Raw genomic sequence first — 15,108 nt, 5'->3', positions numbered from 1 at the left:
AAGCTGAGACTTCAAAGGACTAGTGACCAGGAGTGGGGAACCTGTGGCCTTGAGGCCACACGTGGCCCTCTAGGTTCTCAAGCATAGCCCTCTGACTGAATCCAAACTTCAGAGAACCCCACATGGCCTCAAGGCCACATATGATCCTCTAGGTCCTCAAGTGTGGCCCTCTGACCGAATCCAAACTTCACAGAACTCCCTGTTGGCCTCGAGCCACATATGACCCTCTAGGTCCTCAAGTGTGGCCCTCTGACTGAATCCAAACTTCACAGAACTTCCTGTGGCCTCGAGGCCACATGTGACCCTCTAGGTCCTCAAGTGCAGTCCTTTCTGTGAAGTTTGGATTCAGTCAAAGCGCTGTACATGAAGACCTGTGGCCTCAAGGCTGCAGGTTCCCCACCCCTGGACTAGTCCAACCTCCTGGTGACGAAGAAACCTTTTCTAACAACAAAGAGCCATAAGGCTCATTATTGAGTATTCCCGGTTTTGAGGTTCATTTCCTAGGAAGAGACTGTTGGGCTGTTGGTCAGAAAATTAAGACCCTCACACTTTATTCAGGGTCCATTTGGACTTATGCTTCCTTTCTTCAATCTCCCTTTGACTAAGTCAGTTGTGTCTTTGAGCTTAGACCCCTCAGCCTCATTAATCTGTCAGAGTTCATTGCTGCCATGACACAAAACATCTACTAAAATCTCCTCCCCTGGAATGCCTTCCCTGATCTACCGAAAGATGTCTCTCAATGGGCAAAATAACTTCGATTACCGTGTCAATCAAATCCATGCTGGTGTTTTCCTTTCAGGCTTGCTTTAAGAACTGCTCTGCTCAGAGCACTAGCAGGGGAAAATTTGCTTTTGAATTGCTCTATATGAATGTAATTCATAATATGCAAAAATAGGAAACAGACTGCAAATGTTAGGCGTCATCATCAATATAAAATGCCCATTGTGATCATTTTTTGGCACAGTACATTGCTTTCCAGGAAGGCAGATAAGCACAGAAATAAATATCTTTATAAATGTAAGCCTTTATATACCTTTACCTTAGAATAGAAACCAGTCACTAAAATAATATTATATTTTAAACTTTATTACAAAGATAATAAAAACTGTGAATACAAGAAAATTCCCAAGTATTTCCTTACTCAAAAATAATTATCTCCAAAATTTTAAAAATCCAGAACTTTATAAATGTACATAAAGACAAAAAAGAAGGGACAATAACAAAACGTTAACAAGTCAGTCATCCATTCTAATAAATACATAATTTGTTGAAGTGAATCAGAAAGTAGGAAATGTTTGCCTGGCTTACCTGAATTATAAAGGATTTCTATTAAAGAGCCCCAGAATTTTAGAGGGGGAAGAGTCATTGGAGATGATCTAGTCTAGTGGTCCCCAAACTTTTTGGATAGTATACCCCTTTTAGTATTAAAAAATTGAGCACAACCCTAAATATGTGTATTGATATACAAATTATGTACACTATAAAACTTAAGCAAAAGTAGAAAATTTAAAAGTATGACATAAAGATTTCTTTAAAAATTTGATTCTGGAGTCAATAAGGAGCCATTGGAATTTATAATGATATGGTGAGATCTGTGCTTTAGGCAAATCACTTTTGCAGTTCTATGGTGGAGAGAGACTGAGGCAAGGAGACTTATTGGGAATCTATTGTAATAGTCCAGGCAAGAGGTAATGATGGCCTGAACTTAGCTATGTAAGTAGAGAGAAGGGAAGAAACGCAAGAGATATGATGGAGGTAGAAAAGACAAGATTTGGCAACTACTTGGATATATGGAACACATGAGAGTAATGAGACTCCAAGGTAGCATACCCAGATGACTGGGATGATGAAGGTGCCTTTGATAGCAAGAACTTCAGAAAAGGAGGTGGATTTGGCTGTGTGCGTGTGGTGGGGGGGAATGAAATATGATCTGCAGCACACCATCAATGCCTGCTCATCCTGTATGACTCAGTATCTCACTGAAAATGAGGTACGGGTGCGGGGCTCTCACTCACTGGCTGATGCTTGAAGCAAAGAGCTCATAGGCTGAGGCGATGCCTGCCCCTGGCACAAGTTGATTGGGAGGGCAGGGTATGAAGCTGGAGGGAGCTGGGGAGAAGTGGAGAATCTTGATTGACAGCTATATTCCCACCCTCTGACTACTTAATCACATACAGGGTCATGCAACAGCTCCTTTAGCCTACTTTGGAGATCCCTGAGTTTATCCAAACCCTTACAGAAGAGAAAACTGGGGTGACTTGCTCACAAATCATAGTTCTTTACTGGCATGGCCCAGAATCCATCTCCTGGCTAATAGTCCAAGTCTCATTTTTTTTTTTTTGCATAATACACTATTTTCCAAGTCTAATAATTCTCCTGGATGAGTCTTGAGGGTATACCCATAAACAAACACATTCTTCTGAGGTCACTTGGCTAATGAAAGAAAAGGAGGGTTGCCTAACCCTGACAATTCAAGATTAAGGGAAGAAAAAAAAATTGTAAGGAAGCAAAAAGAGAGATATTGCTGTTTAGTAAATCTCATTTCAGAAAGTTCTTCAATATTAAAGACTGATATGGATTTGTAGAAAAATACTTGGGGCACTTTTAATGAGACATGACTTTTTTCCTTTTCTCTTTTCAAAGGAAGATAAGTAGTTAAGCATAGACTAGCTCAGGTGTCAGTGAGACAAGGTGAATTCCGCCCCCACCCCCACCCCCCTCTAGCCATCCCTCCTATTACTGCACTGTCATGGAATACTACTGGTAATCAAGTCAGTACAGCTCAGTCTGGTAACAGACCCAGGAAAAAACCAATTATTGGAAGAGAAGGGCAATGAACAAGTAGCAGATGCGTTTGAGCTACAAATGACCCTAGGTAAGGTGGACATCACAAAGGGAAAGCCCAGGACTTCACAGGGTCATAGAATGTCAGGGCAAGAAGGGATTGAAAGAGTCAACTCCCTCATTTCATCTCTCCTTCCTGATTCTTAAAACATTTTCCCCTAGACTGCTCCTACACCCTTATCACAGCCTACTTCTCATCCTACTTCTCTACATGCACATATATGTCTTATTAGACTGGAAACTCCTTGCTCTTTATCTCTAGTGGTCATACTTGGACTAGTGCTTAACACTTGGACTTCCACGCAGAAGCCACAAAATAATGATTTGTTGAATTGAATGAAAATATTCATAGAATCTCTGTCTTATAAGAGATCGTAAAGTCTACCTCATTCAACCTCCCACTGACCGCAGTAGGTAGAACGTCAACCTGGTGTTTTCCCCTTGACTTCAGCGGTCCTGATCTTTAGAAAGATGTGTAGCTGATTAACAGGGCTTGATGAGGATTTCTGAAGACAAAAATGTTCGGTAGTGACGATTTTGTTTTTGTGTGACTCCCAGGTATCACACAAACACAGCAGACACCGAATCTGCAATACCTAAGGGGGAGAAAAAGTCCTATTAGATGAATTGATTGATGAAAACAATTCTGCCTCTAAACCAACCTCTGGAATTCAATGTTTACTTAGCAATCTTTTAAAACCAGGATTTGACCTTTTTTACGTCAACCCACAGAGGCCTCTAACTGAAGCACTGGCAGATGATTAACTATGTTACTTTAAGAAAAATGTCACAGCTTATTGCACTATATATGGTACTGAAGTGGAGAGGCAGAACTGAGAAACAGCAAGGACAAAACCAGGAATATTAAAAGAGGATGTTTTTGTTGTAGCTGTTATTCTGTGGGATTATATATATATGTATACATATATATATATATATGTATATATACACATACATACATACATACACACATACATATATATCAACAAATTACTTAAATGAATAGGTTTGGCTATTTGAGATGTATATTGTTCACATTTATTGTATTTTTTTAAAGTTTTTTATTTTACCAGAACACAAACACAAAATAGAGAAAAGAAAGAGAAACATATCATAAACTTAAATATTGAAACTTAAATATAAGTAAGAAAGAAAAAAAAGCATGTCATGTGCATAGCAGAACATAGGTGGAGATTCAAGATATGTAACAATAAATTTTCATTTCAAGAAAGCCTGTATGATAAATAATACAGCTTGTGTTGAGAATTGTCCATCTTTTCTTTGCTTCCTTGTGTTTTCTTTTGTTCTCTGCTACGCACTTTTTTAACTTTGTTCTTTTTCGCCCTCCCCCCCACCCCCCAGAAAGCTACAATATAATTCAGATATTTCTTTCTTTTTATATTTTCTCTTCCTGATCTGTTCTCCAAATCTGTTGTTTTTCTTATAAGATGTTTCACTTTCTCTTCTATTTTTTTCATTACTCATGTTTTAATCATTTCTTGATCTCTTATAATTTCACTGGCTTCCACTTTGCCCAATTCTAATTTTCAAGGTGTCACTTTCCTTCTTGAGGAATCTCCTTTTCTAATTGGTTGATTTTCCTTTCATAACCTTCTTGTTTTTCTTGGCTTGTTTTTATTATTATTATTTTTTTGTTTTTTCTCCATGTCTGTCATTTGATTTTTAAAGTCTTTTTAAAGATCTTCTATAAATTCTTTTTGGGCAAGTGACTACTTGACATTGCTCTTTGGGGGTTTCTTTACTTCAATATCCTCCTCTGAAGATGAACCCAGGTCATCTCTATTCCCATAATAGGTCTCTATGGTTGGATTCTTTCTCCTTTGCCTGTGCATTTTTTAAAAATTTTTTAAAAATTTTTTTGATTTTTGTAATCACCTGTAGACCTGGGATATAGGAAATGGTGCCTCTTGCCCCAAATCTTCAGTTCTCTCCAAGCCTCCAACCCCCTGTAAGTGCCCACAGCCAGGGGCTTTCTGCCCCATTGCTTCTGCTCTCACCGGGCACTGGGGGTGTGCTGGTTCCTTCTTGCCCCCACATTGTCCTATTGTCTCTAGTTATTGTTTAGAGACAATAGGACCATGAAAACAATTTAGAGGTAGCTAGGGAAGACCTCAGTTCAAATGTGGTCTCAATCAGCTTAGTAGCTACATGACCCTGAGCAGATCAACCACTTCCAGCATCAGATTCCTCATCCGTAAAACAAAGATAATATAATAGGACCATATTATGATGATAAAATGAGATGTTATTTGTAAAGTGCTTTGCAAATCATAAAGTATTATACAAGTATGAGCTATTATTATTAGTGGGTTGTCTTTTTTCGTGAAATGTTGACATTTATACTTTTAAATGTGAATTGAAGCAAAATTTTAATAGTAACAAGACTGCTGCACACCCCCAACTACCAAAAGCATTGAACTCAACATGATCTGAAGAATTCACAACCAATTTCAAGATATATAGCATGTATACATATGTATTGCTTGTAAAGAAAAGAAATATGTTTTCAATTAAATATATATAATAAAATAATATATAACTATATAAGAATGGCATGCAACAAATATATGTATTTAAAACGTATATATACATGCATACATATATATACATATGCATGTATGAGTGTGTGTATAAAATCTATTTATTTGTTTTACTGCAAGCTATTTCTCTTGTCTTAATTTAAGATCCCTCTCCCCCCCTCTACAAAAATAAGCTGTTGCTCTTTCAGTTGGACCACCTAAGTGCTATTGCCTCTGTGAGTACCCACAAAAACTTGTTTGTGTATGAAGTAAGAATAAAAATATTAATAATATTTAAGTAACAATAAAATTTTAAAACATACAAATTAAATTCAATGAGCAAATATCACATACCTAATATCAGAACATAAGCCCAATGGGGATACAAAGACAGAACAAACAGCACCTGTCTCAAGGAAGATGAGTGAGGTAATTTGGGGAGGGAGGGTGGGTAGTCACAACCGGGAGGAATAGAAAGAGCTTTGTGATGAAAGCGGCACTGCAGCCAAGCTTTGAGGGAAGATAGGGATTCCAAGACCGAGAGCTGAGGTGGCTTGGCATGCCATGCATAGGAGAAAACCATCAGAATTGTGCATGCCATATCTATTATCCATAAAGGGGAAAAGCCTACTGGAGCTAGCTGTTCATAGTCAGCATTTGGCTGCTAACCCTCCAGACTCTGGAGTGAGCATGGAGGAGTCAGGAACTCAAAATGAAAGATAAAAAAGATCCTGGGCTCAGTTTTCAAAACCCAACAGAGTTTTTCTTGAGAATGAGGTTTCTTCTGGCTCTGATTCTATGGAAGTCACTGAAGGTATCAGTCTTCTCATGTACCAAGGATAAGTGGCCAATTGCAAAAGGCCACCTCACAAATTATGATGCAGTCTCTGAAAACTCACAAAAAGCCAGTAAGAAGGGCTCTTCTTAGAAGGAGTGCTCTAGAGTGATCCCTGAACCAATCGGTATTTGGGCCAAAGTCTTGTCAAGTTAGATAATATGTGGTGCCTTGAACACAGCAGACATTTAATTAATGTTGACCATTTAAAGTGGGGAATGGATGACACGACAAAACCACTGCTGTGGAAAATTCAGCTCAGCAGGATGAACTGGTGTGAGTTAAGACTGAAAGCAAAATTCTCCATACTGGAGTGGAAATGATAGAGAATGTGACCATTTCCTCACAGAGTTTGCGAAAAAGGAGAGGAAGGCCAGGCACGATATTTCATGCAACCCTGATTTGGGGAAGACATTTCAAAGGCTTCACAGGAAGAATAAATAAAAATTAACTGGAGAAGTCAGTCTAGGAAGGATGGGAAACTCCCCAAACTGAAGTTTTTAAAGGAAAATCTTAGAATGTGGCCTGGGGCATTGGGAGTTTAAATAATGTGTCCTAGGCCACACAGCACAGTATATGTCAGATATTGGATTTCATGACTCCCAGGACAGTTGTCAATCCACAATACCTTGCCGTCCCTTCCCAAATGGGCATATGATAAATGTTATCTATGTACTATTAATTCTGCAGACATGCTTTAAATGAGAGGCTCTTAAGGTGAAGACAGTGAACATTTTTTTTAAGATTTGAAAACTGATTTCATTATAATCAGTTTCCTTTGTAATTCTATTTTATTTCATTCAGGTAAAAATTTTATTCTGACAAGGCCTTCTTCATGGCCTTCCACCAGACTGACCAAGGGCTCTATGACACACATAAAAAAGGTTATGAAGTCTTGTCTTAAATCAAAAGGCAAGGAATAAGCTAGTAATAATATACGTAGTATATTATATATTACACAGATATATGTATATATGCACATGCACGTATGTATGTATAAACACATATATTTATATGTAATACACAATATATAAATATATATTTAGGTAAGGAATAAGCTAGTAATAGTTTCTATATGCACATATACACATATATTTATATATTACATAATATACAAATATATAAGCAAGGATAAGCTAGTAAAATTTTATATGCATGCACATTTGTGTGTATATACATACACACATATTTTTATATATTATATAATATATAAATATATATTTAGGCAAGAAATAAGCTAGTAATAGTTTCTATATGCATATATACACATGTATTTATACATTATACAATATACAAATATATATAGGCAAGGATAAGCTAGTAAAATTTTATATAGACACATTTTTTATATATTACATAATATATAAATATTTAGGCAAGGAATAATCTAGTAATGATTTATATATGCATATATAATATACTTATGTATTTTATATATCTTCAAATTTAGGAAAGGGATAAGCTAATAATTTATACACATATATGTATATATACACATGATATATTTATATATTACATAATATAAGGATATATTTTAGGTTAGGAATAAATTAGTAATAATTCATATACATGCATACACCTACATATAAATATCTACATGTACAGAGAAGCGGGGGTACGAGTGAAGGAGGTGGAAAGAGGGAAGGAAGAGACAGAGACAGAGAGACAGCCATATTGAGAGAGAGAGAGACAGAGGGAGGGAGGGAGAGAGGGGGAGAGGGGGAGAAAGCGAGGGAGAGAAAGAGAGATAGAGAGACAGAGATAGAAATATAGAGATAGAGACAGAGATGGAGGGAGGGAGAGGGAGAACGTTCTAGGGAAAACAGCAGAGTTTCAGGGAAGCTCCACAACACCACTCAAAAGCTCCATCTAAGCAAGCACAATGAACACGGTAGGTATTTTTATAACAGTTGCTGAATTGAATTGAACTGAGTATGTGTCAACGTGTCTTGCATATGAGTGATGGCTTCCCCACCGCTGTGAGAATAAACATGACATGATTTAAAGTCCTGTTTAAAGTTAACCACAATGACTTAGCAGGTTGGTATCAAGGGAAAGATGGTATCATATTTCTCCCTCAACCTCTTAAGTTATTCAATAAGCATTTATTAAGCACTTACTCTGTGCTGAGCACTGGGGATATAATAAGAGGCAAAAGACAATCTCTTATCATTTAAAGGGCGAGAGAGACATGAGCAAATAAATATGTACAATCAAGCTATATACAGGATACATAGGCAATAACTAAGAGAGGAGGGCCCTAAAATTAACAAAGGTTGGGAAAGGTAGAATATGGGATTTTATCTGAGTCTTGAAGGAAGTTAGGGAAGGCAGGAGGTGGAGATAACGATGGAAAACATTCTAGGCATGGGGGGCAGTCCCATTCTCATTATGAATGCCTGATCTAGAGGAATATTTTTAGGTGGAATAATTTTTTTTATTTAAAGTTTTTTTCAAGAAACAAACTATAAAGTTTCATATCTACTATAGAGAGCAGAGCAATATGTTATATACCAGGTTCCAATTTACAGGATCTTTAGTGAATGCAAGCTCCCTGGAATCAATAGAAAATAAACTCCTTGATGCCAGTTCCATTTAGTTTTTTGCATCCCCAGTGTTGGTACACAGGACACTGCACACAGTAGGTGTTTAGCAGATGACTTCTGGATTGAATTACTGAATTAAATGGATTAAAAATGTGAGAAAAATTACTTTTCTATTAATAACTAATTATTAAATTAGGATTGATTTTTTTTTTCCTTTCTATTTCCTCATTCAGGGGCTAGTCAATCTCCGAAGGACAGGGCTAATGATGAGACTGGCCTAATCCTTGAAGGGATATTCTCCTCAATCTTGGGTGAGACCCCATCCAATTAGGAGAGTTTCTTTCTGATTAAAGTATAAATCGAGTCTAATCTAGGTGAATTCCAGCCCTAAAAGGGTGGAGATGGATTCTTTTGTCCTGATAGTTGGAGGCAGCTGAGTCACCTGATCAAGCTACCCTCTCAGGAGGAGGAGCTGAAGGCTTTTAGCCCACCTCCTCTTCTACTCCTTCATTAATTATTCACCAATCAGGACTGGTCTCCACCTGCCAGCGGCACCCACTTTTCTAAAGGTATTTAGGCATTTGATGATCTCGATGGTTTTATTTTGGTTACCATGGGAGACTACTGAGCATCAATGTATTGGTTATTTGCTAGCCTAATTAATAAATTGATTATCAATTACCTAGAAACTTTGTCTCTCAGGCTTTTCATTCATCTCAAACTAAAACATTTCTATGATCAGTGCACAAGACTAATGGTGTCGAACACAAACAGAAAGGAATCCCTTTTGGCCGCAAGCTGATTTTGAAAACCACAAATGAGCACAAACATATGCATACATTTACTTTTGGTTCTTGAAGCTCAAATCTCTCTCTCCTGGCTGCCACCACCCGCTCCTCCCCCCTCCCCCGCTCCCCAGCCCCCCAGCCTCCCCGTGGCTATTTTGACAGAATTTGGTGGGTTGGTGCAGATACTAGATTTTATACTTCTGAGGTCAATTCAAATAGAAGCAGTTGAAGTCATCAAGCTCTCAATGTCCCTAAGACGACATAAGTTTCAGAGTAGGTGCACATCTGCACTGGAAGTGGGAATTTAACAAGTAGGATTTCCCTATGCCAATACGATTACAGTGACACTTTCCATGATTAGCTTTCATATTTGTATGGCAGACCTACCTAGCTAGGTACCTTTCCCCAGGCTCTCTTTTTTTTTTTTTAAAAAAAGGTCTCTTCTTATCCCTTAAATCATCTAGTTAATGTACACAAATTGCCATTCCTTAAAGTCTAATAAATAGAGCCTACTTTATAAACCAGAGTTTGATAAAATAGCAGATTCCAGGATTATGGCAGACGCCTAATTAGACATGATGCAAGGAAAAACTTGATAATTAGAAGTATCCAAAAATGGAATACGATGCTTTGGAATGCATGTTTCATGCATGGGTTGCATGATTACTTGATGGATATGCTACAGAAGGAACAATTTTCCAGTTGTGGGACAGAACAGAGCCATAGCAAACATAGCCCAGGGCAAATTCATTTGAGGGAGAGGGAAGAGTCCAGATCTTGGTTATATTAGATGATCTCTGAGATCTCTTTCAATGCATTGTTTCTATCCCTTTAATAGATGCAGAGAGTCTATCTTGCCATTCAGTCTGGATTTGGGGGCATAAACATGAGACTTACCACAAATATTAGCTCCCATTTTAACAAAGGCATAACCATCTACTCCCCAGGAAGTACCCCATGAGTTCCGTACTATCCAATAAGGAGTATTTCCTATGAAAAGAGGAAAGTCAACTTGAGAAGATGATGAAAACACTTTTAGTAAACTAAATGTGTAATAAGAATGGAAAAATGTGTACTTAGTAAATTACTAAAGGCAAATATACTAAATAAATATATACATATAAGAGTAGGACTTGGAGATACAACTGAATGCTAATTTAAATCAGACAACAGGCCTCCACTACACCGAATATGACACTGAAGACAAAGAAATCCATATTTCTAAGTACTTTATAGTGGCAGGTGGTTTAATAGTAGACACAACAAATACCTTACTTTTTTTTACATTTATCTTTTATTTTTCTCAATTACATGTAAACAAACATTTTTAATATTCATTTAAAATAAAATTTTGAGTTCTGAATTCTCTGCCTCTATCTCCTCCCCTTTCCTTGAGAAGGTAAGCAATTTAATATAGATTATGTATGTGAAATCATGAAAAACATTTCCTTATTAGCCATGATGCAAAAGAAAATGCAGAATGTCTTGAACTGTTAATAATGGCTAATGGTACTTTAAGGTTTACAAGTCATTTTACCTAAAAAATTTCATTTGATCTTCAAAATGACACTGAGGTAGCTTTCTTTTTTTAGCCCCATGTTACAGATGAGGAGACCAAGGTTGAGAGAGTTCAAATGATTTGTTCAGGGTCCCATGGCTAGCAACATTCAAATTCTGGTCTTATTGACTCCAGGTCTATTACTCTATTCATTATACTTCACCTACTGAAGATGGAATAAAGGGGCAAAGACAAAAAAGAAAAGAAAACTATAGAGAACCAGGAAAGGGAAAAAAAATCAGGTACTCGAAGGTATATAATACAACACTGAGGGACTTGATTAGAAAATATTCTCAATATTTCTATGAATTTCTATGAAGAATTATCCATTGAAAACATACATTTTTATAATGGATTATTTTAAGGGTACCATCATTGTAAAGAGAATACCCTCAATAAGAAATAGTTTGAACAAAACTGGGAAATTTCTGCCTCCTGAGAAAATTCATGCCAGGTAGAAAGAAAGCCTAAACAGCACATACCTGTTTTGTCAAAACCAGTTATGAGAACAGCATGATTGGCTTCTCCACTGGAACAATGATGCTGGATTATTCCTCCCAGATAATCTTGCCAGCTCACTGCATCCACTATCACAGCTAGGGGGCCATAGGCAAGGAGTACTTTGGCCATTTCATCCTCTTTATCACTAGGAAGGAAGAGGAATCCCTGTAATGGTGAGGTTAATTTGTCTCAAGATTGAACATCTCTAATGCAATGTAACCATGAAAAAAGAACACTGGATTCAAAGTCCAAAGACCTGAATTCCAACACTGGCTCTATCACCATAAGAAATAACAGCAGTAATAACAAAGACATCTAATATTCACAAATTTGCAAACCATTTTACGTGAGCCTCATAAGAATCCAGTGAGGTAGAAGTTATTATTATTCCCAGTTTACAAACAGGGAAACTGAGGCTGAGAGATCAAGCAACTTGTCCAGATATACCTAGCTAGTACATTTTGTGGCAAGATTCAAACTCACATTTTGTTGACTCCAAGCCTGTGCTCTATCATTAGATAACTTAAAAAAAAAGGTCACATAGCCTCTCTGAAGCTTTACTTCCCCACTTGTAAAATGAGGGGATTCAATTATATAATCTCTAAGACCTCTTAGCTCTAAATCTTATAATCACAGCTCTCAATCTATACTAAGTTAAAATTTACAATCATAAAATCATATATTTAGAAGTGAAAGGGAGCTTTCATTAAGTCTAACCATCTCATTGTACAGATGAGGAAACTGAGTCCCTAAAATGTTAAATGTCTTGCCTAAGATCACATGGATATAATGCAGCTTAGATGTCATGGAATGACAATTATATGATTAAGAAAGACCAGAGTGCCAATATGACTTCAGCAATATACTAAACAAAATATTCTCTATAACCAAGTTGGATTTATATTACAGATGCAAGGATAGTTCAATTTTAAGAAAAAATTAGTAATCATATTGAATACAAAATACTCCACATAAATGTTTATGTGAAGAGATCAAAAGGTGAAACGCTCATTTTAGCAAAAAGCAAACAAACCTACAAACCACACTCATAACAGGTCATGTTTTGATATGATAAAAAAAATCATAAGGTCAAAAGCAAGCATTGTTTGCAATGGGGAAGCGCTGAAAGCTTTCCCACTAAATACAAGAGTAAGGCTATCATGCCCTTTCTTTACTTTTATTCAACATAGTTTTAGAAATGCTAGTAATATGAAGAATATAAGAGAAAGAAATTAAATGTAAGCAAGAGGAAACAAAGATGCTTATTTGCTATCAACATTACAGTTTACTTAGAAAAATCTCAATGAATCAGCAAAGAAACTGGGACAATTAACAAATTCAACAACTTAACAGGATGTAAAATAAATTGACAAAAAACAGTAGCATTTCTGTATAGCAATAATAAAATCTAGGAGGACATAACAAAAAAGAAATTCTCATTCAGAAATCACTACAAAGTACATAAGCCAAGTGGTAATCTACAGAGGTATGCTCAAGATATATAAATACAATTACCCTTTAAGAAAATAAAGAATGACAAATAATAGGGGAGATTCATTACTCATGAGTGGGCCCTACTAATATAATAAAAATGATAACACATAAACTAACATATTTTATCCTAAACCAGTCCATCTAACAAGGGGACACTAGACAAAACAGACAATAATAACAGAACTTATTTGTTGGGGGAAACAGAATTTCAAAGAGAATATTGGGGGGAAGAATGAATGAAGGGGGGAAAACAAATTATGGTCCTCAAATTATACTGTAAAGTAGTAACATCAAAACTATTTGGTACTGGTTAAAAGTAGAAAAGTAATTCAGCAAACAGAATAGATTAAGAAATATCAGAAACAATCTCTGTATCCTAGTGTTCAACAAAGCCAAGAACATGAATGACTTGTAGGAAAGAACTCTTTACGTGACAAGAACTTCTAGGAAAATTACAAAGAAGTTTGGAAGAAATTAGGTTTAGATTAAACCACAATAGACTCAAAAATGGATAATCAATATGAATTTAAAAAGTTATATCATATATAAAAAGTCTCATTAAACATAAAAAGAAAATGAAAAGAATCAAATGAGGAACCTTTCACAGCTATGGCTAGGGAAAGAATTTGTTTTAAAAATTTTATCTAATATCTTTTGCTTTTATACCATCTTCATTACTTAAAATACCCCCAGCCCTTCACCAACTCATAGAGCAATTCCTCTTAAGAAGAAAAAAAAGCAAAACCAATCTACACATCAATCAAGTATCGTTTTATATATATATGTGTGTGTGTGTGTGTGTGTGTGTGTGTGTGTGTGTGTGTGTGTGTATGTCAGCCAGTATAGTCACCTACGTCTCTGAAGAAAAGAAAGCAGTACATTGTTCAAATCTTCATTCAGTTTGAGGTTGTTCTCTCCACTTATGTTGTTGTGGTGGTTGTTGTGTATATTGTTTTCTTGGTTCTGCTTACTTATCTTGCATCACTTCATTTAAGTCTTCCCATATCTCCTTGTAGTCTTCTTATTAATCTCTTTTTTTACATCACAGTAATATTTCATCATCTTTTTTTAACCAAAATCTGTTTAGTTATTCCCCAAGTAACAGACACTTTTTTGATTGTTTTTTTGGTCCTTGAGGCCAAAACAAGTAAACAAAAAGACCTCTATTGCTATAAATATTTTGGTGACTGTTTGACTTTTCCCCCTACTCCTTTTGTTTTTTATTCTCCTTCGGAATAGCAGTGCGATGTCTGGGTCAAAGATTAGGGAAATTTTAGTCACTTTTTAATAGCATAATTCCAAATTATTGTCCACTTTTTTGGCCATTTGTTGCTCAGTTGTGTCCGACTCTTCTTCTGACCCCCATTTTTGGAGGTTTTCTTGTCAAAGATACTGGGATGGTTTGCCATTTTCTTTTACAGCTCATTTTTACAGATAAGGAAACTAAGGTAGAGTTAAGTGACTTGCCCAAGGTCACATAACAAGTAAGTGTCTGAGGCCAAAACTGAACCCCGATTCTAAGTCCAGTGCTCCATCCACTGTACCACCTAGTTGCTCCAAAATCACTGTCCAATTCATCCCTTTGCCAACAACATCTAACAATGCCTTTCCACAGTTGGCTCCAACATTGTCAATGCCTATCTTCTGCCATCTTTGTCAATCTGCTGCATGTCAGGTGAAACCTCAAAGCTGTTTTGATTTTAATTTCTCTTATTATTAGTGATATGAAATGGGCAATTTTTCATACAGTTCTTAGCAGCTTACAATTCTTTTAAGAATTGTTTGTTCCTACCCTTTGTGACAGCTAAGTGGCACAGTGGATGGAGTGGTAGGCCTGGCATCAGGAAGACATGAGTTCAAGTCTAGCCTCAGACACCATATGTCACTAGTCACTTAGCTTTTGTTTGCTTTAGTATTGTCACCTGTAAAATGGGGATAATAAGAGCACCCACCTCCTTGGTTTGTTATGAGGATCAAATGAATAATAATTGCAAAGCGGTTT

The 15,108-nt window shown here is 36.5% G+C and overlaps 1 protein-coding gene across 1 annotated transcript in view; it reads right to left on the bottom strand.

Moving 5' to 3' along the window:
- Window positions 1–1,071: 1,071 nt before the first annotated feature.
- The window catches only part of CTSO (cathepsin O), a 61,698-nt gene continuing 47,661 nt past the window's right edge, over window positions 1,072–15,108 (bottom strand). Inside the window, exons 6-8 of the mRNA XM_036764698.1 lie at window positions 11,594–11,757; window positions 10,451–10,543; window positions 1,072–3,440 (exon numbers count right to left, since the gene is read on the bottom strand). Of these exons, the coding sequence (XP_036620593.1) occupies window positions 3,406–3,440; window positions 10,451–10,543; window positions 11,594–11,757 (292 nt within the window). The 3' untranslated portion in view covers window positions 1,072–3,405. The remainder of the gene's footprint in view (window positions 3,441–10,450; window positions 10,544–11,593; window positions 11,758–15,108) is intronic.

The sequence above is a fragment of the Trichosurus vulpecula genome, chromosome 6 (genome assembly GCF_011100635.1).
Source record: "Trichosurus vulpecula isolate mTriVul1 chromosome 6, mTriVul1.pri, whole genome shotgun sequence".
NCBI lineage: Eukaryota > Metazoa > Chordata > Mammalia > Diprotodontia > Phalangeridae > Trichosurus > Trichosurus vulpecula.
This window is presented reverse-complemented; position numbering and strand designations above follow the sequence as displayed.